The sequence below is a fragment of the Schistocerca gregaria genome, chromosome 4, assembly GCF_023897955.1.
Source record: "Schistocerca gregaria isolate iqSchGreg1 chromosome 4, iqSchGreg1.2, whole genome shotgun sequence".
NCBI classification, from domain to species: Eukaryota; Metazoa; Arthropoda; class Insecta; order Orthoptera; family Acrididae; genus Schistocerca; species Schistocerca gregaria.
In genome coordinates, this window is record NC_064923.1 from 343,014,535 (window position 1) to 343,041,273 (window position 26,739).

Consider the following 26,739-nt stretch of genomic DNA (forward strand, 5'->3'; position numbering starts at 1 on the left):
ACTGTCAAGCTACTATCACTGAAGCTTCATAAGCATTGCTGAACGACAAATTGTTCTGGTACGTAGTGAAAAGCGGTAAGCTCGAAAAAATTGTATGCTTGACAATATAGCTTCGAAGCATTCACGATATATATCCAACTTCCATCTAATTTTGATTGGCTTTTTCTTATAATTATTAATAATAATAACAAGAGGAATAAAATATCAGATAAACTCTTATCTATACCGTTTGCCTTTCTTATCAATCGAGATTTCCTTACGTTAAAATGTTTGCTTTCGACTGTATTGTATTGTTTGCCACAGACATATTAAAAATTACCTACATTTTTTTATTAAGATTATGCTTTTAATGGCGTAAATGTACATGTTGGAGAATTCAGGGAGTTTCAGGGACCAGTCACGAGACCTGGTCACTTTGCCTGTTGCAGAAGATCGGGGACCGTCATTATCTAAACACACCATAAGTTTCGCAGTCTTGGTCATAGTTTATTTCGTCTGAACATTTTTCGGTTTTGTAACCATCGTAAGAGAGGACGCGTAGTCGTCATCTGGCAATATTCGGCTACACGCCTTCTGTGTCGCTGTTTTTTTTTACGACCTGATTATGGCAGCGATGTCAAAACTCGATATCGTGAAATACCGTAACTAAATACCAGAACATACTGCTAAAAAGTGTGATCTTTTGAGTTTCTTATATCTGGTAATACAAATTCAAGATCTTCGTCCAAAAAATACAAAATAAGCGTAAATTATCCACATGTAGATCCAACAAAGAAGTCCCAGCACAGCCCCCAGTAAATATATTATTGCTTTAGAGACCGGGAACAGCACCAGAGTAATTCAAATGGCGCGTTAAGCCCGGAAACCATATCAGTCATCCCCGCGTGTGCCTTCCGGCCCCAGATTAAATCTTCAACAATGCAATTACAATGTTTGCTGGTGCAGGTGTTTATACAAGAGAGCTACGCATTCGTTAATGCCGGGCGCCACTCGCTATTTGCTTTTCAATACATTATTGACATCTCTAATCCGGGATTCTGTTCGGACCATAAATACGACATTTAAGTTGATTGTTCCGACAGATGAGATAAACTTCGTTCATATCTCGGGCGATACGTTCGAGTTTGCGCTCGATATCCATTGACCTGTTAACAACGGAAAGCCTCTCGAATGCTGTTTGCAGCGCACTGGATTTCCCACAAACATGCCGAATCCAGGGCAGACAATATTCGAAACTTCTCGTCCTTTTACAAAATAAATTAACTGTAGCGTTGCTGTGTTTCGATTAAGCGTTTAACGTCTTGAATACACAGAAACTAGAACACATACAAATAAAAAAGTGATTCCTTTCAAATAAATTCTTTTATGTACCTATGTCTGGGAATTTATTGCCTTCTAACTTTTCTCAGTGCGCCAGGATGTGTTTTAGAATCGAAAGGCGTATACGTGTTCCCTTGGATAAATGCATATTTTCTCTGTTTGGCACAATGTGAAAGATGTACGACTCGATAATACCTGCCGAATGGTAGCGACAAATACAAAAATTCAGCGAATTACATTTTTTTTAAAAAAAGAAAATTTCAAATTATGTGCTAAGAATTACAAACAAAATTCTTTAAAATATGTAGTTATATGAGGACAATATTCCCGCAAGATTTAATTTGATGGAGTGTGAGCGTTTTATGCATTTTCAAACTTTATTATGAAAGAACGATTATAGCTGAGGCATAACAGACAGGTTGAGCATTACTACCTATCAAATCCAAAGGTATCTTGGGAGGATTGGAGGAGAGAGAAAAACAAGGGATGGTGAGACGTTGAAATGATTACCGTTTCGTTTATAGACATAGTGAAAGTGATTAAGAAAGAAAGAAGCAGAATAAGGAAACAGTAAGCGTCTTTTCATTAAAACTGTCGAACTGCTCACTAGCATAAATAATGTACGAAGAGTTCAATAACAGTCATCTTTAAACAACTGGTTTGCAGTGTTTGGTCTGTCACAGTCTCGAGAAATACTTTGCTGATAAATTTGCAGGTATCGGGCGTCAAGAATAATTACATTTTAAAAAGCTATTAAAATGTCTGCTGTCCTTAGGTATGCTCCAATGCTTGCTTTTAAGGCATAACAGCTGGAAACGTCGTTGCTGGTGCGGCTCAGCTCTCCTCAGCACCGAAAGACATACTTTTTAAATTCTGATCTAAATATATTCCTGCCATATTTTATTCATATTGACTATAGACATGCTGTAAAAACATATTGTTTTCGAATGTTTCATTGACAGTAGTACTGACTGTTGCCTACACAATCTCAGATCATTTTGGTCTTTCCAAGTTCCTCATGTTTATGTACCCGGGTAGTATTTCCATTTTGAAGTATAAACGTATGGTTTTGAATTTTTATCTGTTGCGTTGCCTGGAACTGATGAGTATATACATGATGTGACACCAAATATTGTGAAATGAATTTATAAAGAGATTAGATAAGGGAACTAATGGTTGAAATGGCTCTGAGTACTATGGGACTCAACTTCTGATGTCATTAGTCCCCTAGAAATTAGAACTAGTTTAACTTAACTGACCTAGGTACATCACACACATCCATGCCCGAGGCAGGATTCGAACCTGCGACCATAGCGGTCTCGCGTTTCCAGACTGCAGCGCCTAGAACCGCACGGCCACTTCGCCCGGCGATAAGGGAACTGTTCCACTCACCACAGTATTGCCTTTACTGTATATTGTTTTCTTAAGATACTTTTAAGTTTTCTTCTAACTCATTTCCCAATTCCCCAATTTAAGAGTATCAATCCATTTGTTTCTGTTGGTTGCTTTTAAGACATTCATTTTTATATACTGAAAAAGTCTGATGTTTCTTTTAAAAAACATGCGATTCGTCGTGTTATAAGAGTGTCAAGTGACAGACCATTTTGCAATGAACTTTCAATTTTCTTTTCATGTGAGACTTCTTATGCTCCTGTAAATTTACCTGCTTATAGATCAGTTTATCATACAAAACATGTACACGTTATTTTGACAGCTTCTGCAGTATGGAAGGTAAATGAGTAAGAGCTTGCGCTGTGTCTGAAACGTACAGTTCACAGCCAGTGTGTATTGTTAGTTCTGGCTCACAGCAGAGACGGACAGCTATAGAAAGACGCTTGTTTCGAATGACAATGGAGACGGAACCATAAGGATGAATCACGGAAGGAACTGTAGTTGACTAACTCACTATGTCTGCAATACAAATTAAATGGGGGTGGGGGGTGTTGGTCGATGGATCATGCAGAGTAAGAACTGGATGGTAACTGAACTAAGAAAATTCTTTGATGCATTCCAAAAGACGCACTTGTGACAGACTGGTTGATGGCATTACAAAACGTGTAACAGCATAATGCATGCGCAGCACTGGCGGATATCGCATTGCCGGGAAATTGGTATCAAGTGACTGCACAAGTCGCAACAAAGGTTACTAAAATTTTCTAATGTTCTATTATTAAAAACAATTTTAGCAAATAGTATGTTTACCTGGAAATCCTTCGTTTTAGACCTTTATATTTCATAATAATTTCAAGTACTACTGTATTTTAGCTATCGAGATGAGATTATCAGTCTGTTGACGTGACTCAGAAACTAAAGTACTATATTAATAACGAGAATGTATATGGACTTAGCATCATCAGCATAAATACTAAATAATGTATGTATTTTTATCGCCTCACACTCATATTGCTGCTATTATGTGTGTTCATTTTCCGTCAATGTAGATCACTATTGCCGTGGTTTCGAAATGCTTTTACGTACCAACTAAATTATTTGTTTCAGTACATTCTATAACGTTTCGCTAATAACAATGATAAACGTTAGACGCTTTAAATTGTGTTTACTTTTCAATACGTCGATGGAAAACTAACGTTACATCGAGGGAAAGATATCCTTCTTCCAAAATTTATTAATTATTAGTACGAATTCCCGCATGTTTTTGCTGTACTTGTCGGAATAATGGCACAGAGATTGAGAAGCTTCAAGGGAACATATACGTCTCTAGTAGTTACTATCATTTTTCCATATTCATGTGCGTCGATATTACTTCGGAACTTTTTAGTTTAATACAACAGTTAATCACTCTTTTGCAGTGGAGCGTAGAAGCAATACAGTAGATACGACATTTTGTTATCCGTTCTCGTATTTTACATTAGCGAAATAATGATGAAATCGCTCTCTTGAATACCATATAACGATTTTGCTTCTCATCAGTTACTTACTTATTACGTAATAAATAACTTTTAATTTTCTTTTAGAGTGTTATTCTAATTTTTATTTGTGTTAGTTTTTAAACGTTTTCTTCTAATGAAGCGTATTACTATGCCCCATCATGGTGAAGTACTTTTAGCTAATTTTCTTAAACTCAAAATAGGTGTGTCATCTAGATCTTCATACTCTACCTACGTTACTAACTGCTCAAGAAAGTTGATTGGTCATTTTCGGGTTTTTGTATCTCTGTCTACATCCATAGTACCACATGTTTCTTGTAAGATACATGAGAGATGACGCTCTTTATATTAACATATAAATATTAAGTTTCGTGGTATTCCCTTAATAAATTGAGTTCAAATATTCAAATAATATGACTGCTGATAGGTCTATGCTGGAGATATTAAATAGTTTTACCTCTATGGTTTGTGGATACAGTACGTTGAGGTCCAGAAACAGATTCGTAACTTTTACATCTACGCCTACATCTATATATCCTGCAAGCCACCATGCGGTGCATGAGAGGGGGTACTTTGCACTACTGTCAGTCATTCCACTTCCATTTCTACTCGAAAATGGCCGGACTAAAAACGACAGGCTGTGTGCCTCCATTCGAGCCCTAATTTCTCTTGTCTTCGTGGTCCTTACGCGGATTGTACATTGACGACAATAGAATCGTTCTGCAGTCAGCCACAAATGCCTCTTCTCTAAACTTTCTCAACAGTGCTTCGCGGAAGCAATGTCGCATTCTCTCCACGGATTCCCAATCGAGATCACGAAGTATCTCCGAAACATGTGTTGATCGAACTTACAGTTAACATATCTATCAGTACACTTCCGCACTGCATCAGTGTCTTCTATAAGTCGATCTGGTGGGGATTACGAACACTCAGGAGGTAATCAAGAATGGGTCGCACCTCTATTCTACAGGCGAACTCCTTTACAGGTGATCTTCATTCTCCTGTAATTCTCCCAATAAACCATATTCGACCATTCGTCTTCCTTTCTTCCAACCTCAATAAGACACTTTCGAAAACTGAAGCTGACAACCAGCCCCCCTATTAAGTTTTCGGTAGTTTATGTTTTGTTTCCTTGTGTTTTTCGCAATATAGATTTTTCTGCATTATGTGATTATACTTTTCCAGCCATCCGTTACTGCGACTTGATACTAATCCCACACGCCGCAGTAATAAAAGAGTGTGGACAATGTAAATGTTTTTCTAATTACTCTATTTTGTCGACAAACTTCAGTTTTCAAATTCATAGGCAGTGAAACAGAGTTCAAGCTCCAGATATGACAACAGGTATTCACGCGACCCATTAACGTGCGATAGATGGCTACTACCATTTTTCGTTTTGTGAAGTGTGTAGCCTTACATTCTACTGATAGTTGCTAGTGCGTGAACAAACATAGACAAATTGAATGAAATAATTGTTTCATAAGATAGTGATTTTGGTGATTGAAACTCTAGTATTATACATGCTAACATGTCCTGGTATTTTATTACGTCACAGAGTGAGAAATATTGCTGACCTTGTAGGTAGACAAGTCCTCGACCACGCAGACAAGAATGGCCTCTCTGCCGACAGGCGTTGTGACGTTACTGATGGGCTCTGCGAACTTCGGTACGTCTGGAAAACAAGAACACACATCCCAATTGCTCTTTATCTAAATAGAGAATGCAACGATATCGTATATCACTTACACTCAAACCCACAGATGTCAGACAGTCATACTCGTACCGAACGTTGTACACTTATCAGTCAGTACATTATGACCACCTATCTAATAGCCGTCCATATTTCGTACGGATAACAGCGGCGACGCGTCGTGGTGTGCTAGCAATAAGGTCCTGTTCGGTCACTCAAAGGAGATGGAACACACATTTGCAAGTACACCTGATTTTTGTAAATTCCGGGGAGGGACCGATAAGCTCAGGCGCCACGTTCAGTCACATCCCAGATAGATCGGGTTCAGATCTGGCTGGCTAGTTGGAACTCACCATTCTGTTACCCGAACCACTTCATCACACTCCAGGCCTTGTGACATGGAGCATTATGTTGTTGAAAACAGCCACTGCAGTCAAGGAGTATGATGGACATGGAGGGGTGTACGTGACCTGCAACCAGTGTACACCTTGGTCATCGTGCTGTCTTGTACGAGTTCCATTGCACCCATGGATGTCCAGGTGCATGTTCCTCAGAGCATAATGGAGCCAGCACCAACTTGTCTCCGTCCAATAGATGTCAAGGTGCTGTTCTCCTGGAAAACGACAGATTCGCGCCTTCTCATCGGCCTGATGAAGAAGGTATTGGGATTCATCACAACAGTCGTGGTTGCAGATGTTGTGTTGTTAACATTGGCTCATGCATGGGTCATCGGCTGCGGGGGCCTATCGTTAGGAGTGTTCGGCGCACTGTGTCCTGACACAGTTGTCCTCCGCGCAACAGTAAAGCCTGATGTTAGTTCCGCCACAGTTAGCCGCCTGTAATATTTTACTTGACTGCTCAGCCTACGGCATTCGACACCTTTAAGGATGGATGGCCTGCCAACCCCAAGACGTCTGAACGTGGTTACACCTCTTTCTCGTCACATGTTGAAGACACTCACCACAGCATTCCTCGAACTCTCGACAAGTCGAGCAGTTTCCGAAATGCTCATGCCGAGCCGCTGGGGCAACAGAGTCTGCCTTCGGTCAAACTCAGATGGATCGCGGACTTCCCCATTCAGCACACGGAGAGAACGCTCCATAACACTACATGCTTTCTTCACGTGTCTGTTTAGCAGTCATTGCTCTCTATGTGGTGCTGCTATCGCCTGGTCGGATCTACATCGGCAGTAAGTGGGTTGTAAGAATGTTCTGACTGATCAGTTTATATAGACAGCGTATCAACCTAAACACTGATATAATTTGTGCTATGTGCTGTTGTCCAGGAGAACGTGTGTAAGTGGTAGGTAATAGATAACACATGCCGTAAGGAGCACAGGAAAAGCATAACTTGAGCGTCTGTCGTGTAGAGCTACCGTGGGGAAGTCGGTGTATGATTAGTTTGTCGTATCAAGAACCTTGGTAGTGCTACTTTTTGTACTTTAGTACGTATGAAAATGTTATATGGGACATGTTCCTGACATGTAAAGGAACTTTTCGTAGTTTATACCAATGTTTTGTTGGCAGTCTCCTTTCACTTCGTTTATTTTAAAGTAGCAAACCTATAGCGTACGTTTGTAGTTTCACAGAATAAATATAAACAGTCGTAACAGAAGAACACAGTATCAGCTGCATCGCACGAGCAGAAGTATTGGCAGAAATAATAATGATAACAAGATAAGACGATAAGAAGAAGAATAAAAATAATAACTCACTGCTAGATAATAGCACTACCTTACATGTACACTCCTGGAAATGGAAAAAAGAACACACTGACACCGGTGTGTCAGACCCACCACACTTGCTCCGGACACTGCGAGAGGGCTGTACAAGCAATGATCACACGCACAGCACAGCGGACACATCTGGAATCGCGGTGTTGGCCGTCGAATGGCGCTAGCTGCGCAGCATTTGTGCACCGCCGCCGTCAGTATCAGCCAGTTTGCCGTGGCATATGGAGGTCCGTCGCAGTCTTTAACACTGGTAGCATGCCACGACAGCGTGGACGTGAACCGTATGTGCAGTTGACGGACTTTGAGGGAGGGCGTATAGTGGGCATGCGGGAGGCCGGGTGGACGTACCGCCGAATTGCTCAACACGTGGGGCGTGAGGTCTCCACAGTACATCGATGTTGTCGCCAGTGGTCGGCGGAAGGTGCACGTGCCCGTCGACCTGGGACCGGACCGCAGCGACGCACGGATGCACGCCAAGACCCTAGGATCCTACGCAGTGCCGTAGGGGACCGCACCGCCACTTCCCAACAAATTAGGGACACTGTTTCTCCTGGGGTATCGGCGAGGACCATTCGCAACCGTCTCCATGAAGCTGGGCTACGGTCCCGCACACCGTTAGGCCGTCTTCCGCTCACGCCCCAACATCGTGCAGCCCGCCTCCAGTGGTGTCGCGACAGGCGTGAATGGAGGGACGAATGGAGACGTGTCGTCTTCAGCGATGAGAGTCGCTTCTGCCTTGGTGCCAATGATGGTCGTATGCGTGTTTGGCGCCGTGCAGGTGAGCACCACAATCAGGACTGCATACGACCGAGGCACACAGGGTCAACACCCGGCATCATGGTGTGGGGAGCGATCTCCTACACTGGCCGTACACCTCTGGTGATCGTCGAGGGGACACTGAATAGTGCACGGTACATCAAAACCGTCATCGAACCCATCGTTCTACCATTCCTAGATCGGCAAGGGAATTTGCTGTTCCAACAGGACAATGCAAGTCCGCATGTATCCCGTGCCACCCAACGTGCTCTAGAAGGTGTAAGTCAACTACCCTGGCCAGCAAGATCTCCGGATCCGTCCCCCATTGAGCATGTTTGGGACTGGATGAAGCGTCGTCTCACGCGGTCTGCACGTCCAGCACGAACGCTGGTCCAACTGAGGCGCCAGGTGGAAATGGCATGGCAAGCCGTTCCATAGGAGTACATCCAGCATCTCTATGGTCGTCTCCATGGGAGAATAGCAGCCTGCATTGCTGCGAAAGGTGGATATACACTGTACTAGTGCCGACATTGTGCATGCTCTGTTGCCTGTGTCTATGTGCCTGTGGTTCTGTCAGTGTGATCATGTGATGTATCTGACCCCAGGAATATGTCAATAAAGTTTCCCCTTCCTGGGACAATGAATTCACGGTGTTCTTATTTCGATTTCCAGGAGAGTATAAACTGCGAACAGACCTTTCACGTGTTAGAAACATGTTGCCACATATAATATTTTCACGCGTATTACAGCACAAAACCTGGCATAACCAGGGCTCCAATCCAAGACCGTTGGTACGACGAATTAACATTCTAACGACTTCCCCACCTGAGATCAACATGACAGACATTCACAGTTGTCCTTTTCCTGTGATCCGTAGTTTATGTGGTACTTATTACTTGCCATTCACATACATTCTCTTGGACAACAGCGCGGAGCACAAAGTGTGTTGGTTTCTGATTGATACTCTATCGATGTCAACATCTGGTGTCGATCTGACTAACTGACATCTGGAGGCTTGCGTGTTCTCTGTGAGTCATGTGCTTTCTAGTTGTGGCCACACCACTAAAACATTGAATAATACTTTACAAAACAGCTTTGCCGTCTCTATGCACTGAGTTCCACGCCACTAAAACATTGAACCATTAGTTGCACAAAAGAATTCACGAAAACGATTGCTCTCTTACTTTGAATGAAAGTCGGAGTTGTACTAAATAGCGCTGGAAACTCAATTTCTGTTGTCCTATACTTTAACTGCATTACGATATTTACCGAACATTGTAGATTTTTTGTAACAAAATAGTAACGGGATGCGCCCCAGAGTATTGCAATAAGCTTTAACAATCGGCACATAAGCAATAAACAATGTAATCTTTACTTTATTTCAACCACTGACCGATGACATTGCATCCCATGTTATACTTGCCATGATATCGGCAGGAATCGGGAAGAGGATGTAAACTGCTAGAAAAACAACACATATTTTAAGCGTTTTTTTTTTTTCAAAACGCGTTGGAATCGTATCGGCCACGTGAAAAATGCAGTAACATTGCTAGAATCTTTGCAGTTAGAAGTAAGTAAACTTGTTTCGTAGATAAGAAATTTTGAGATATTACAACGATAAACCCATAGATGGATGGATGTACTCCAAATAGAAATTTACTGCAGCCAAACGTCCGTGGCCTACTCTGATAGGATCCATTCTTTAGTTTCTCTGACGTGACGACATGTGTGCCCCTTACTGAACGAAGATCTGCGATCAAGTATAGTGAGAGAATATTTGATGCCTGCTATTCAAAAACAAAAATCACTTGCCTACTATGAAACAGCACCGCTTATTGTGCTCAGAGGGTGAAAAAATAAACATATTTTGTCGAAGTTTAAGGAAAATCTCCTTCAAAAAATCAGCCTTGAATATTTTGATCAAAATTTGTGAAACATGAAAATGTTCGGGACACGTGCGTGTCAACAAAATATATTATCAGACTGAATGTGTGCTTCAGTAAAATCCTGCAGATACGGAAGGCAGATAAGGAATTCCATGAGATGAGATGCCCCTCTGTAATTCGTGTATGTATACACAGGGGTAATGAAACTGGTGTACGGAACTAGCACTAGCACTAGAAAGTGCGTAATCAAGTATTTGCTGCATGTATTTCAGTCTGTCTTCCTCTAAAATTTTCGTCGACTACACCTCCCTCTAGTAACATTGAAGTTATTCCCTATTATCGTAACAGATGTCCTGTTATCCTGATACTCCTTCTTGTCGGGGTCTTCCATACAGTCCTTTCCTCGCTGATTCTCCAGTGAACCTCCTAATTCCGTTGCACCACATCGCAAAAGCTTTGATTGTCTGGTTTTTCGGTTTTCCCATAGTCCATGTTTTACAACCACACAATCTTGTTTTAGAAACGTACGTTTTCAGAAATTTGTTCTTCAAATTAAGGCCTATGTTTGATACTAGGAGGCTTCTCCTGGCCAGGAATGCCCTTTGTGCCAAAGCTAGTCTGCTGTCCTTCTTGATTCGTCTGCCATTTCATATTTTGCCCCTAGGTAGCAGCTTAACTTCATCTACTTCATCATGACTAATCCTGAGGTTCATTATCTCGGTGTTCTCATTTATGCTACTTCTCATTACTTCCGCCATTCTTCGATTCACTCTCAGTCTATATTTTGTACTCATTAGCCTGTTCATTTCATTCATCAGATCCTGTAATTCATCATCAATTTTCACTGAGGATAGCAATAAAATCAGTGAATCTTATAACTGATATCCTTTCACCTCAAATTTAATTACTACTCTAAACCATTGTTTTATTTCCTTCATTGAATCTCCGATGTATAGACTGAACAGTAGGGATGAGAAGCTACATTCTTATCTTACACCGCCTTTTTAAACCGAGCATTTCGTTCTTGGTCTTCCGCCTTGGCTCTTGCACATACTTTATATTATGCGTCTTTCTCCATAGCATACCCCTATTTTTATGAGGATGTCGAACATCTTACATAATTTTACTTTGTATAACGGTTTTACAAGGCCGATAAATCTATGAACATGTCTTGATTTTTCTTTAATCTTGCCTGCACTATAAGCCGCAACGCCAGAATTGACTATCTGGTGCATTTACCTTTCCTAGAGCCAAGCTGATCGTCACCTAACGCAGTTCAAATTATCTTTTCCGTTCTTCTGTATATTACTCTTGTCAACACCTTGGATCTATGAACCGTTAAGCTTGTTGTGTGATAACTCACGTACTTGTCGGCTCTTGCACCTTCCGGATTGTACGGATGACGTTCTTTCCGAAAGTCAGATGGTATATCGCCAAACACACGCATACTACACACCAACGTGAACAGTAGTTTTGTTGCCATTTCTCCCAAAGATTTTAGAAATTCTTACGGACTGTTATCCATCCCTAATGCCTTATTTTATATTAAGTCTTTCAAAGGTCTTTTAAATTCTCATTGTAATACCGGATCCCCAATCAACTTCTGCTTATGCTTCCAACACGTCATCACACAAACCTTCACCTCACAAAGGGCTTCAATTTACTCTCTCTTCCTACCTCTTCTCTCCTCTGCAATTAACAGTGAAATGTCCATTGCAGTCTTAGTGTTAGCATGGTCTCATTTAATTTCGCTGAGGATTGCTTCGACTTTTCTATATGTTGATTCAGTTCATCCAACAATCGTTTCTTATTCGATTTCTTCTCATTTTTCATAGAGTTATTTCGCCTTAGCATCCCAGCACATCCTACTTGTTTCAGTCCCAAGTGATTTTTATTCCTGCATTTCCGAATTTCACTAACCATTTTTGCAATTTCTTCTTTGATCGACCAACTGAAGCATTTCTTCTGTTACCCATGATTTCTTCGTAGTTACCCTCTTTGTTCCTATGTTTCTTCTATCCAAGGTCTGTGACTATCCTCTTTCGAGACGCCCATTCATCTACAACTGAACTGCCTCCTGAGCTATTCCTAACCGCAGTATCTATTGCCCAGAGAACTTCAAGCGTATATTTTAACGCTATAATACTTCCATACCCCACTTCTGTGCATACTGACTCTTCTTGACTAGTTTCTTAAACTTCAACCCCGTCTTCATCGTTATTGAATTATGGTCTGAGTCTACATGTGCTACCGGATTCACTTTCCAGTCCAACTACTCATATTAGAATATCTTCCTGACCATGACAAATCTGACTCAAATCTTCCCATATACCACGTCTTGTGATTCCTGAACAGAGTATTCGTTATTACTTTCTGAAATTTTTGTAGAACTCAATTAGTCCTCTCTCCCTAGTAACAAGTTCATATTGTCCCGAACCGTTTCTTCTACTTCTTCACCTACAGCCGCATTCCAGGCCCCCATTACTATTAAATTTTCATCTTCCTTTACAGACTGAATCACCCGTTCAGTATCCTCATACACTTTTTCTGTCTCTTTCCCTTATGCTTGTGACCTCTCCAGGTGTTCCTGAACTATTGCTGTCGGCGGTGGTTTGCTGTCGAATCTATCCACTCCACTGTTCAGAATAACTCACATTTTGCTATACTTTTACACTCATAACGTATCCAGCTCCCATTATGCCATTTTTTACTGCTTTTGATATTACCCTGTACTCACCTGGTCAGAAATGCTTGCCTTATTTCCATTTCACTTCACTGACACCTGATATATCCAGATTGAGCCTTAGCATTCACCACATCAGATTTTATAGCTTCCCTACGACGTTGAAACTTCTGAAATTCCATGCAGCGACTGTAGGAAGGTATGCATTCGATTGTTGTTGTTCTTGTTGTTGTTGTTGTTGTGGTCTTCAGTCCTGAGACTGGTTTGATGCAGCTCTCCATGCTACCCTATCCTGTGCAAGCTTCTTCTTCTCCCAGTACTTACTCCAACCCACATCCTTCTGAGTCTGCGAAGTGTATTCATCTCTTGGTCTCCCTCTACGATTTTTACCCTCCACGCTGCCCTCCAATACTAAACTGGTGATCCCTTGATGCCTCAGAACATGTCCTACCAACCGATCTCTTCTTCTAATCAAGTTGTGTCACAAGCTCCTCTTCTCCCCAATTCTGTTCAATACCTCCTCATTAGTTATGTGATACAGCCATCCAATCTTCAGCATTCTTCTGTAGCACAACTTTTCGAAAGCTTCTATTCACTTCTTGTCCAAACTATTTATCGCCCATATTTCACTTCCATACATGGCTACACTCCATACAAATACTTTCAGAAATGGCTTCCTGACGCTTAAATCTATACTAGATGTTAACAAAGTTCTCTTCTTCAGAAACGCTTTCCTTGCCATTGCCAATCTACATTTTATATCCTCTCTACTTCGTCCATCATCAGTTATTTTGCTCCCCAAATAGCAAAACTCCTTTACCACTTTAAGTGTCTCATTTCCTAATATAATTTCCTTAGCATCACCCGACTTAATCCGACTACGTTCCATTATCCTCGTTTTGCTTTTGTTGATGTTCATCTTATATCCTTCTTTCAAGACACTGTCCATTCCATTCAACTGCTCTTCCAAGTCCTTTGCTGTCTCTGTCAGAATTACAATGTCATCGGCGAACCTCAAAGTTTTGATTTCTTCTCCATGGATGTTAATACCTACTCCGAATTTTTCTTTTGTTTTCTTTACTGCTTGCTCAATATACAGATTGAATAACATCGGGGAGAGGCTACAACCCTGTCTCACTCCCTTCGCAACCACTGATTCCCTTTCATGTCCCTCGACTCTTATAACTGCCATCTGCTTTCTGTACAAATTGTAAATAGCCTTTCGCTCCCTGTGTTTTACCCCTGCCACCTTTAGAATTTGAAAGGAGTATTCCAGTCAACATTGTCAAAAGCTTTCTCTAAGTCTACAAATGCTAGAAACGTAGGTTTGTCTTTCCTTATTCTTTGTTCTAAGATAAGTCGTAAGGTCAGTAGTGCCCCACGCGTTCCAGTATTTCTACGGAATCCAAACTGATCTTCCCCGAGGTCGGATTCTACCAGTTTTTCCATTCGTCTGTAAATAATTCGTGTTAGTTTTTTGCATCTTTGGCTTATTAAACTGATTGCAATTCAATATTTTTATGATCGTCAATTTCCCCTTTGGAGTCCCCTCCCGGAGATCCAATTTGGGACTAGTCGTCTGCCGTAGGAGAGATCATGATGATACTTTGTCAGTTAAAATCTTACGCCCTGTGGATACACATTGTGTCTTTCATGCAGCGTTTTCCGTTGGCTTCTGTATCCCCATTCCGTTGATCATTGCTGATTCTCCGTCCGTAGGGGCAGTTTACCGTCCCAAATGCAAGAGTGTGTCCTTAACATCTGTCCGCTCCTTCGCTCTGTTTGAAGAGACCGTTGCCAAAATGAGGGTGACTCGTTACCCCGAAAGTCTTGGGCCGCCAATGGTACGATCTTTATTCAAAATTGAAGCGGCCGTGGAGTCCCAACCAGGGACCGAGGACGTTCTAATCACTCATCCAAGACGTTACACCTGGTCCACGGATGCTGGTTAGTTAATACAGACTAATATCTCGGTACTTGGACGTTACTAACTGTCATCATTCTACTCCGCTGCCAGTCTAGCATGTTAAAGCTTGTTCAAGTGAATCAGCCTGTTTAAAATGATTTGAGTCTATTTCTACGACACTGATGCGCTAGGCACTACACGATACATTCTACAGTATAAAGTTTCTTCTCTCTATTTAATTCGGGGGTGGTAAACAGAAAGGGATTATATTGCCATTACGTGAAGCATACACGAGATTACTGTGTCCGTCTTGGAGACACTGTCTCAGATTCACAACAGCAATCTTTGACATATTTTACGACGTCCTACCTGTAGTAACTCCAAGTACAAACGTATGAAAAATTCTGTGAACCACTCACGTAGAGTGAATAAGCACGTAACATACCAAGAAACAAATGTTTGAATGATGGTCTTACAATAGTGAAACGCTATAAAGAACAATCGCAAGAGTGACTTACTTTTTTGATTAATTCTACTTCCCCTGTGTTAGTGTGACGTCTTCCTCATCATAGCAAGTCTGACGTGAACACACAAATTTACATCTCTTTGAATGCATACGCCGAGATAATTGATGGTTGTTACTAATTCCAGTGGTTATGATAGTATAATGTCTCTTTGCGCTTATCGGAGCGAGTGACGTTAAATTTTATTTGAGCCGTCAGCTGACAGTCCAGTCTTACAGGGGTTTACGTTAGTGTAAACCTTATGATGCTGTTCTAAAACAAGCCAACGTCGGTTCAGAGCAAATAAACTAACTTCATTTAGAGTTAAGGACTTGTCAATAGCTCGACTAAAATCACACGATAATGAGTCCGTTATTTTCATTGGCCCATCAGTGCTACCACTAATGACGTTTTTCCTGAGTCAATTACTGGTGTTTACTGTTCGACGCCAGCGGGAATTTAATGACCAGACGGCATATCTGACACTTTCAACTTCATAGTCCACCGATGCAGTACAGTGTCCCGTCTGTCTTCCTTATTGAGTACATAAAAGCTATTCACTTACTTTATTAATTACACTCCAGGAAATTGAAATAAGAACACCGTGAATTCATTGTCCCAGGAAGGGGAAACTTCATTGACACATTCCTGGGGTCAGATACATCACATGATCACACTGACAGAACCACAGGCACATAGACACAGGCAACAGAGCATGCACAATGTTGGCACAAGTACAGTGTATATCCACCTTTCGCAGCAATGCAGGCTGCTATTCTCCCATGGAGACGATCGTAGAGATGCTGGACGATGGGTTCGATGACGGTTTGGATGTACCGTGCACTATTCAGTGTCCCCTCGACGATCACCAGAGGTGTACGGCCAGTGTAGGAGATCGCTCCTCACACCATGATGCCGGGTGTTGGCCCTGTGTGCCTCGGTCGTATGCAGTCCTGATTGTGGCGCTCACCTGCACGGCGCCAAACACGCATACGACTATCATTGGCACCAAGGCAGAAGCGACTCTCATCGCTGAAGACGACACGTCTCCATTCTTCCCTCCATTCACGCCTGTCGCGACACCACTGGAGGCGGGCTGCACTATGTTGGGTCGTGAGCGGAAGACGGCCTAACGGTGTGCGGGACCGTAGCCCAGCTTCATGGAGACGGTTGCGAATGGTCCTCGCCGATACCCCAGGAGCAACAGTGTCCCTGATTTGCTGGGAAGTGGCGGTGCGGTCCCCTACGGCACTGCGTAGGATCCTACGGTCTTGGCGTGCATCCGTGCGTCGCTGCGGTCCGGTCCCAGGTCAACGGGCACGTGCACCTTCCGCCGACCACTGGCGACAACATCGATGTACTGTGGAGACCTCACGCCCCACGTGTTGAGCAATTCGGCGGTACGTCCACCCGGCCTCCCACATGACCACTATACGCCCTCGCTCAAAGGCCGTCAACTGCACATACGGTTCACGTCCACGCTGTCGCGGCATGCTACCAGTGTTAAAGACTGCGATGGAGCTCCATATGCCACGGCAAACTGGCTGACACTGACGGCGGCGGTGCACAAATGCTGCGCAGCTAGCGCCATTCGACGGCCAACACCGCGGTTCCTGGTGTGTCCGCTGTGCCGTGCGTGTGATCATTGCTTGTACAGCCTTCTCGCAGTGTCCGGAGCAAGTATGGTGGGTCTGACACACCGGTGTCAATGTGTTCTTTTTTCCATTTCCAGGAGTGTATTTTTCAAAGTAAAATATCTAGCAACACCATAATTTATAGATTGTAGGCAACAATTCGATATTAAAAGTAATTACTTGCAACAAGAAGTACTTAATGAAATTTGTTAAACTCATTTTTGTCAGAATTATCGTAGTTTGTCATATAAGTTAGTTTCTGCCTGAGAAACGAACCGCCTTCAGATCTAAAAAAAAAAAATGGTAAAATTAAATTTACGATACAAGAAATATTTAAATATTTTAAAACATACGTGAGAGTAAAATGTCACTGATCCAAGGGCCAACGTAAACGAGCCAAACCAAATTAGAGATAAACTGAACATCAAACGCTGTATGCAGACGTGTGTATTTAACGTTACTTGGTAAGGATGTGCTCAAGATTAGTTATAATGTAACCTCAAACACGCATACCACCACCTCAGTGAGCAGTCTTATAATATTGTAACATCTATAGAAATATCACAAGTTTTAGAACAAAGGGACACACGTGCATAAATGGAACTGTAAGTTCCTTCATTCTTCGGCTTCACGGTTGAGCAATCAACCGCCAGGAACACTGAAAGCAGTAAAATATCTGTTATTCTGCGTCCGCGGTTACATAAAGAGGAGCGACCAAATAATAATAATTTGCGAGACTAAGTACGTTTATCACGAAAAGAACTTCCTTCTCAACTATTGCTCATCAGTCCGTGAGCCTCGTCTTGTACGATTAACGGAGGAGGTAGAGGACAGAGAATTATCGAGAGGAACACTTTATCACGGGTTCGCTTTTTGTAGCCACATGAGACTCACACAGATTTCAGTGGCAGACGCTACAAGAATGCCGTGCTGCCAATGGACATCATTAATATTAAACTTCCAAAGGAATAGGTTCCAACAAGAGATCGGCAAAATATTACTTCCTCCCAGACACCACACGAAAAGATCACGTCAGAAGATTTTGAGAAAATAAGGTGAGCGAGGGAGGGGGGAAGGAGGGGGGGGGGGGAGAGGAATGAAACTCTATCTGAGAGACCCTCCATCACATATCGTAGAGTGGCTTTCAGTACGCAGATGTGAAAACATATGAGAATTTACAGGTATTTGTAAAACATTATTCGCAGTAAACATACACAATCAGATAACTACTGTACAAAAACAAAACATGCAAATTCTGCTAGTAATAACATGAGACCAACACAAAAATATACTTCGTGGATCAGTAATGCCTACAGCAAGTATTTTGTAAAGCGCTTAATTAAACCCATTTCACAAAATCAATACAGTCAGCATGCACAGTAACAAAAAATTTGTCATATACAAATACCAGAACATACGTGTCGGAAACCCGGCATCGTATTTCTGCATAAAGTATCAGCGAAAAAAAAGTAGCAATAACTTACAGACTTATAAAAATTAGATGAACTTACACATCCCTATAAAAACATCTTAAAAATAATTATAAGGAAAGATTCCACTTTTATGACTGTGATGATTACCATTGTACTCAAAAGTAGGAAGACTAATAAGTGTGACAGGAGTGTATGTTCATCAAGAGCACGAAAAATGAAACCAAAACCACACATATTGATAATGACCTACAGATCATACACAAGAAGGTGTGCAAATTTAGGGGAGTAGATGGGATGTGGATAATGTGAAAGAACCAGACTGTTGAGAGTTTCTGATATAGTACTTTACAACCGTTGCATGAAACAGGGGGATGAAATACAACATAAACATTGATAGCTTGCAGAGATGAAATAATGAAGGCAAAAAGATTAATCCCAATAGAAACGCTAGATAATAAAAGAGGTATAGGTATCAACGCAAGAAAGAAAGATAAAACCGGAGGAAACGAAGCAGACAAAAGGGACCACTAATGTCCAAAACATTTGTCTGTATATTTGAAAGAAAAGGAGTAACCATTAGGATGAAATTGCGTATGGCAGAGAGTGTAACACGCTTTAAAATGACACTGTGATTCTTTAAGGCTAGAAATGTACATTAGAAAAAATAAAACATTGTATCATTTTTTTTCTACTGAAAGTCTTAAGTATGATATGGCTCATCAAACATACAATACAAATGTTGTGCGAGGTGTTAAAACTGAGACAGACAACACACAAAATGATACCTGTACATAAGTGGCATTGTTTTATGCGGGATAATTATAAGATATTTATCGCATGAAAAATACGTCAGAGGGCACTAAAGAAATTTCTTTATTTGTATATTCCATTTTAAATAGTATAAATACCACCACACATAGCTAGGAGCTCTTCGCAACTACCCTTAACATACTGACGCTAATACAAAAATAAGAGATACACTAAAGGCAACCACTGTCTTATTTTCTTCATGAGCATCAACAGAATCATCAGAGATTCCTTGTTGGATATTTCTCAAGCTAGTATCAAAGTGAGGAAGTGGAATTTCCCTATATCATCATTATGATTAATAAGAGAAATCTCCTTTTTTAATTGATTTAAAAACAATTTTTTCCTTGTCCATAGACTTTAGAGACGTAGTTTCTATGTTTTTCCAGTAGCTTTTCAATGGTACTGACGTAACTGCGACTATAATCTTATCTGTGACAAGTCCGCACGTGGAATGAATATTTTAAATAATTTCGTGATGGCTTCAGCTGATATTCTCTTTATGTGATGTACGATTATACAATTTCGGACTTAGGTCACTTTCAAGTATCTAAAAAGGAAACATTATACATTGGGTGCATTAGTATCACTTACGATTTTAACATAAGAACAGGTCATGTACTAGGAGGTTTATAACTTACTTTAGAGAGATTACATTACTATGTCTTTTACGTCTTTACTTCTATGGCTGCATATAATTGTAGTAAAATAAGTTGAAAAGAGTTTCTTGTAATTTTAGGACCACGTTATTGTTGAGTAGTCGTTCAAAAGCTGTTACAATGTGAGGTCCGTGTTATAGGCAAATTTAGTGCAAAATGGTTGTAATCACCCTGGTGCATCCACGTTAAAAACATCAACTTTATATATGAGAGCTTTGCAACAACTGCTCAAAAGCAATGTGGTCCTATAATTACGAGGAATTATTTCCAATCGATTTTGTGACAGTTACTTGCAGCCATGAGAAGAAATACGTACAAGGCATAGTACACCATTAACGCATCCTCGCTAAATTAAGCTACAATCTCAATACAAAATAAAGAACATCTCGAGATATGACCTGTTCATAGACAGTTTCGTAAGTGATGACAATGTATCCAATATGTAACTCTTCCGTTTTAGTTACTTCAAATTGGCCAAAGTAAAAATTGTACAATCGTACTTGAAATATCTACAGCTATATGAACTACTCTTTACCCATCAAAATTTAACCAGGATGTATGTCCTCCACCTACATGTACTGGATCAATCATTACAATAGGGTCTGGAGTGAAACCCACTCCAGAGCGGTCGACTTGTTCCATGCAGCTTGTCGTCACTCTTCAAAGAGACGTCGGAGTCAGAATCAGTCACGTCAAATTCCTTTCTTTTTTTGTGTACATCCCACAGCTTTACTCAAAGGCATAGCTTTCTAGCGCTTCTGATTTTCGTCAACTACTTTTTCGTTTGGGGGATTTCCTTGTGCAGCAATGAGTACTGCATTTCAAAATTGCTTTTAGGCTCAAAAGTGAAATTGCTAATGGAAAAACAAATTATGACTAACTGTCCTTAAACAAAGGCAGCCTATCTGTCTGTAGGAACATCTGTGATACGTTTGACTTTCTTATGAATAGACTGGGTGTATAATTTTTAAGAGATCCTTTGGATGTTCGTTCCATTATTTCAACACACACTCAGTCGTGCTTCCATTTAAGCTGTTTAACTAAACTTTTGGTTTCGATCTTCTAATAAGGCAAACTTCCCGTCCCACCCACGTCAGGTTCAGTGGTAAAAGGGTCCAGAGGATTCCCCGTCAAAAAACTTATAACAGATCAATCATGAAAACAGGAGGAAGGTTTACTAAACTGTGGGAAAGGAAGGAAAATAGGAACAGTGAAATTTCCAAGCTCAAGATGTGTAACATCAACCGAAGTTACGTAGTCCCGGCATCATGGTCGTGTGAAAACAGCGTTGGAGTGCAAAAGGGGACACCCGTGTTGAAATCCCTCTCGTACGCAATTTTTTTCACAAAATTATGGGCTGTCCGTCCACTCATTACATGTCTGTTCACCGTATTCAAATTTGTGTCTGTGTCGTGGTGTAACGTCCATCTGCAACAACGAGTTGTAAGGAAGGGACCTCTAGACATACGTACCTCCTATTTGTTCTACACAAGTATCACCTGTTATGACCCTTGCAACCCGTTTCTGAAGATTTGAATCTTGAATTCCTTTGTTGTAACATTGGTCACACCCCTTTATTTGTTTTCATTTCTGTGCGAAATGTATGTGGTATCTCACTTGCTATCAATTTTCGTCACATTTACTTGCGACGGTTATATATTCTGCCACATTACTCACATTCTATAGTTAATATATAGTATAACAATTACCGAGACTACAGGAGGAAAAGAGACACATCAATCATCGGACAGAACTTTGTGGAAAAAAATCAAAAGACGGGGTGCGAGAGAGATTTGAGAGATTGTAATCCAACACAGTGACCACACAACCACAACGTGGTAGTTTTTGCAATTCGGTCAATGTTGCACATATTAAGTGCGCACCGTTCACTTCCTATTTTCCTTGTTTTTCACACTTCAATATGCCTTTTTGCTGCCCGCGTGACTTACCTGTGACGGGCTATCCACTGGGCTATTTTACCACTAAATCTAATCGAGTGGGGAGTTTACCTTGTAAGAGATCATATTTAGAGCTTACATTCTGTGAAGAGGAATCAAACATAATGCTTCAGTTATAATCGAAACAGACGCTCAGATGAAATAATGTGGGGAAAAAAGCGCAATTGATACACCACTGATGGCCATAGCTCCATCTGTGCAGGCATGGCTCGGCTGCCAGTAGTTCGACAGTGGAATCGCGCCCATTGTTTCTGGCGTAACGTTGGTAGCCAATGGCCACGAGACTTGACTACAACCTGTGAAGAACACACACTACATGTACAATTATTAGCAGTTTTGTCCGTGAGAAAACAACAAAGAAGATTTTGGTATTATAAAGAAGATAATACGTTAATAAAAGGAACGAAAGAGAGAAAGAGTTACCACCCAATGAAAGGCCTCATTTAAACGTGGGCTGCTCTCAGCAGTACCTTCTGTTAAAAGACGGCCGATTGGATGCCAGTTTGGTAAACAAGGAGATGATATACGTTCCACCTTTAGTCAAAGATGTTATGTATTATCAAGGGTATGTCAGCTGCGCTTCTTTACTACATTATTTTATTTTAGTGTCAGTTTCGATTGTAACTAAGGCATTATGTGTTTTTCTTCAGCCATAAAACGTAAGATCGGAAGATCATATCTTAGGTCGAAAACGATCATCTAAAAATAAAAAAATAAACAACTTACGTGCGTTCACAACAGTGAATATTGAAATTCACTGAAGAGCCAAAGATACTGGTACACCTGCCTAATATCCCCGCGAACACGCAGATGTGGCACACCACGAGGTGGGTTCGATTACTGTCAGAATGAGTGCTGGAGGGTACTGACACCATGAATCCTGCAGAGCTGTCCGTAAATCCGGAAGAGTATGAGGGGGGGGGGGGGGGGGGGGATGGATAGCACGTTGCAAGGCATTCCAGATATTCTCAATAATGTTCATATGAGGACAGTCTGGTGTCAGAAGAGTTTCCAGGAGCCACTCTGCAACAATTCTGTACGTGTGGAGGTATCCTGCTGGAACTGACCAAGTCCGTCGGAATGCATAATGATGGACACGAGTAGATGCAAGTGATCTGGCGTATGTGTAAGATGTCAGAGTCGTATCGAGACGTACCAGGAGTCCCCATATCACTCCAACTGCACGCGCCCCACACCAATACAGAGCCTCCAACAGTTTGAACAGTACCCTGCTAACATGCAGGGTCCATGGATTCACAGGTTGTCTCCATAGCCGTACACATCCACCGGCTCGACACAATTTTAAACGAGACTCGTCCGACCAGGCAACATGTCCCCAGTCATCAACAGCCCAATGTCGGTGTCCACGGGCCATGCAGTTAAGAAGCGACACATCTGGTTATACGTTTCATTTACGACTTAAATGTAAATCTTTGTGTTCTAATGGTCGATATAAATGTCGATAAAATTTGCTTTAATGTTCTATGTTTGATGCTGCGCGTGATTAACCGAGCGGTCTGAGGCGCTGCAGTCATGGACTCTGCGGCTGGTCTCGGCTTAGGTTCGAGTCCTCCCTCGGGCATGGATGTGTGTGTGTTTGTCGTTAGGATGACTTAAGTTAAGTAGTATGTAAGCTTAGGGACTGATGACATTAGCAGTTAAGTCCCATAAGATTTCACACACATTTGAACATTTATGTTTGATTGTGTGGAAAATGCGATTATCTGTTTCAGTGTCGGCGCAAAAATTTACGTTTAGCGTTATCCAGAAACAACGACCTGGATGTAATATTTTTCTGTTCCCATCGGGGTACTTGATATCGGTGAAACCCCCTCCCATTCACCACTAGGGTGCTTGATTTCTGTAAGTACACTTGCTTCTAACGATTGTGGTGTTTGATTTCGGTGAGTAGCCAAGTGCGCCTGTTACTGTCACCCCTTCAACTTATGAAATCATTACAGTACTTGGGGTCTGTACTCCGCCGGCAGGTGCGTGGCGGTCAGAGCGAGTGTTACGGCGGTTTGATGGAAATACACAGAAATCAGTCTCGCTGATCGCGGGGTTCTAGAGCGGATACCGAAATCAAGCACTCCTGCGGTTTTGGAACTCACCACAATCAACCCCCTCCATAACAGAAAACCACGTTACAAGTAAAGTACCTTATTTACAAGAAATTTTAAAATCTAGTCATATTATTTGAACCGTACAATCACATTTGCAGCACTTCAGAAAGCTGTGGACATCAGTATCAACCGTTGGAACACAAACATTTAAATTTACATCGTAACTGGAACATACGAGTATCAATGCGTCGCTTCTTCGATTACAGCACCGTCTACCACTAACGGAAAGAGTGATTTGAATGAACTGTAGGTTTTTTTGGAGATAAATTGCAATATAAATGAGGATTTCCGATTGCAAAATGTAAAGTTGACCCCCACCCATGCAGGAGGGACGACTTGGGGGTGGCCATTTGTAGCACAGACAGATGTCTTCCTTACCAATATTAAATTCTCGCCTTGAGCGTTTTTTTTCATACGATGAGTCATTTTCAATATATTTAAAACAAACACCCTGTATTCTATAATGCTTACTCAATTTTCCCAGGACGTGCCCCATACAAACGTAATCGCAATAATCTCTTGACAGCAGTGGATTTAACGTGGCCAAAACGGAAAACAGGATTTACGTATTAATACTTTACGGTTGAAATGTAAATATGTTAGCTTAGTTGGAAAACATAATAGTTGAAACTAATGTATCGTAATGGGAATTAATATTCGTTAAGTCAAACGATTTATGGGTCAAAGCTTTAAACAGAAGTAGCAATGGCATTCATTGTGAAACGTGTGATTGATCCCATTTACACATTTATAAAATCGTGCATAATTGATTAGGAAACTTTGTGGCAATTGTTGGTACTTGCATTGCTTTTGCATTTATTACAATTTGCTTATATGACTGCGGTTTGCGAACTTGGTGATATTTGTGGAATTCTGGTACTATTCAGTGGCTATACTGCTGCACCACTACCTAGAAAAGATTGCAATTATTTTTGAAAGTGGTTGAGGGAAGTAATGGCTCCGTTTCAAAATCGTACCTACAAGGATTTTTGCTTCCTACCTTGAGATCCGGTCTGGCACACACCTTTGAAGTGAAAAGAGAGTGGACATCGGGGCATTTCATGCAACTAAGGTAAAGGTTTGCTATCTTATGGTTGCCTGAGCATGAACTTGACAAAAATTTAGGATATCCGCTCCCGACTTGCTAGTCTGCTTTGAATGTACTCAAACAGCGACTATCCGTTAAATTTTATTGGAAGTTTGAAAGCTAATGTTCCGTAAGTGAGTGCCTTTTTAATATATCTGAGAGCCGTAGTTGCGTTGATGTATAAATCATACGCGTCCTGGGGTTATGGGCCATACGAGGAAGATTTCAGTTAATTATCCTCTCTCACATGTTAGTTACCTATCCAAGCCGCATGTGCGTAAAATACAAACAACTAAAGAGTGACCATCTAAAGTATCTAAACTATCGCTTTCACCACACAGATTATATTCACAATCTGTGAATAAACCGGAAAACGACTCACCTTTATTTGGTTTCTAGGTCATTAATGCAGCCATATGCAACAAATAATTACTGTCGAAGGTTGCAAGTGCTACTCCGAGATGAAGAGTTTGGTACCGGAGGGGAATCCGTGACGGGCCGCATCAAACGAGTCGTAAGACAGATGCTCAGAAAAAAAGTGAGCACCACCCAAAAAAAGAATTATCCAGTGAACTTGGGCTCTAAAGTGCACTTCATCACCTTCGCTATTGTGAAATGCGTCTCTTCTACTGAACAAGTTCTCACAGCTCTTGAGGTATGCACTTTAAAGCCCATATTAACTGGACAGTTTCAACTTTTTGTAGTCCGTATGGGCCGGCCGGAGTGACCATGCGGTTCTGGGCGCTACAGTGTGGAGCCGAGCGACCGCTACTGTCGCAGGTTCGAATCCTGCCTCGGGCATGGATGTGAGTGATGTCCTTACGTTAGTTAGGTTTAAGTTCTAGGCCACTGATGACCTCAGAAGTTAAGTCGCATAGTGCTCCGTATGACCTCCTCACAAACATGGAAAACACCGAGGATGCAGTAGAATAAATGTGTTTCACAGTATCGGAGATGATCCAGTGCTCATAGATCTGCCGCGCGGGACTAGCCGAGCGGTCTGAGGCGCTGCAGTTATGGACTGTGCGGCTGGACCCGGCGGAGGTTCGAGTCCTCCCTTGGGCATGGATTTGTGTGTGTTTTTCCTTAGGATAATTCAGGTTAAGTAGTGTGCAAGCTTAGAGACTAATGACCGTAGCATGTGAGCACGCTCATAGGTCTTGAGGAATGCTTTTTACAGGCCTTGTTTACTAGACATTCTTAGATAGCCTTTTCGTGTTTTAGTCTACACTACCATCCTTGAAAGTTTGTCTGCGGGGTTTTGGTTTACCACATAGAAAATTTTCTGCACCTTTGTGAATGTGTACAATATTTTACTGCCATCTCAAATTCAAGATAATTCGTGGTAATTATCATTTCATGGACACAGTGTCAGCACTGTGGTTCTTTCCGAAAGTGTACAACCGCTGTTGCTGTTTCTGGAGTACGTAAACGCTCTAACACGTATGCGATCAGTGCCTATACTCATGTCCATGGCTGCAGCACAACCACTAACGTCCATTTTTTATTATTATTGGCTTCAAACTTACGCTTAGGATCCCGTTATCTGTCTCTCCAGAGTATGAAGTCCAGACTAATATTTACAGTTACGCCATCCGATGTAAATTTCAGGACATCTACAAACGAGGGGCGTTCAATAGTCAATGCAACACATTCGTTTCTAAAAAGAGGTTG

The 26,739-nt window shown here is 41.5% G+C and overlaps 1 protein-coding gene across 3 annotated transcripts in view; it reads right to left on the bottom strand.

Annotated features, from left to right (window-relative positions):
• Window positions 1-26,739, bottom strand: part of LOC126267380 (opioid-binding protein/cell adhesion molecule homolog) — a 363,466-nt gene that overhangs the window by 162,126 nt on the left and 174,601 nt on the right. For all 3 annotated transcript variants that reach the window (XR_007549000.1, XM_049972565.1, XM_049972564.1), the window contains one exon: window positions 5,783-5,880. Coding sequence is in view for 2 of the 3 variants with exons in the window: in XM_049972565.1 (XP_049828522.1) it covers window positions 5,783-5,880 (98 nt within the window). In the remaining variant the exon portion in view is untranslated. The remainder of the gene's footprint in view (window positions 1-5,782; window positions 5,881-26,739) is intronic.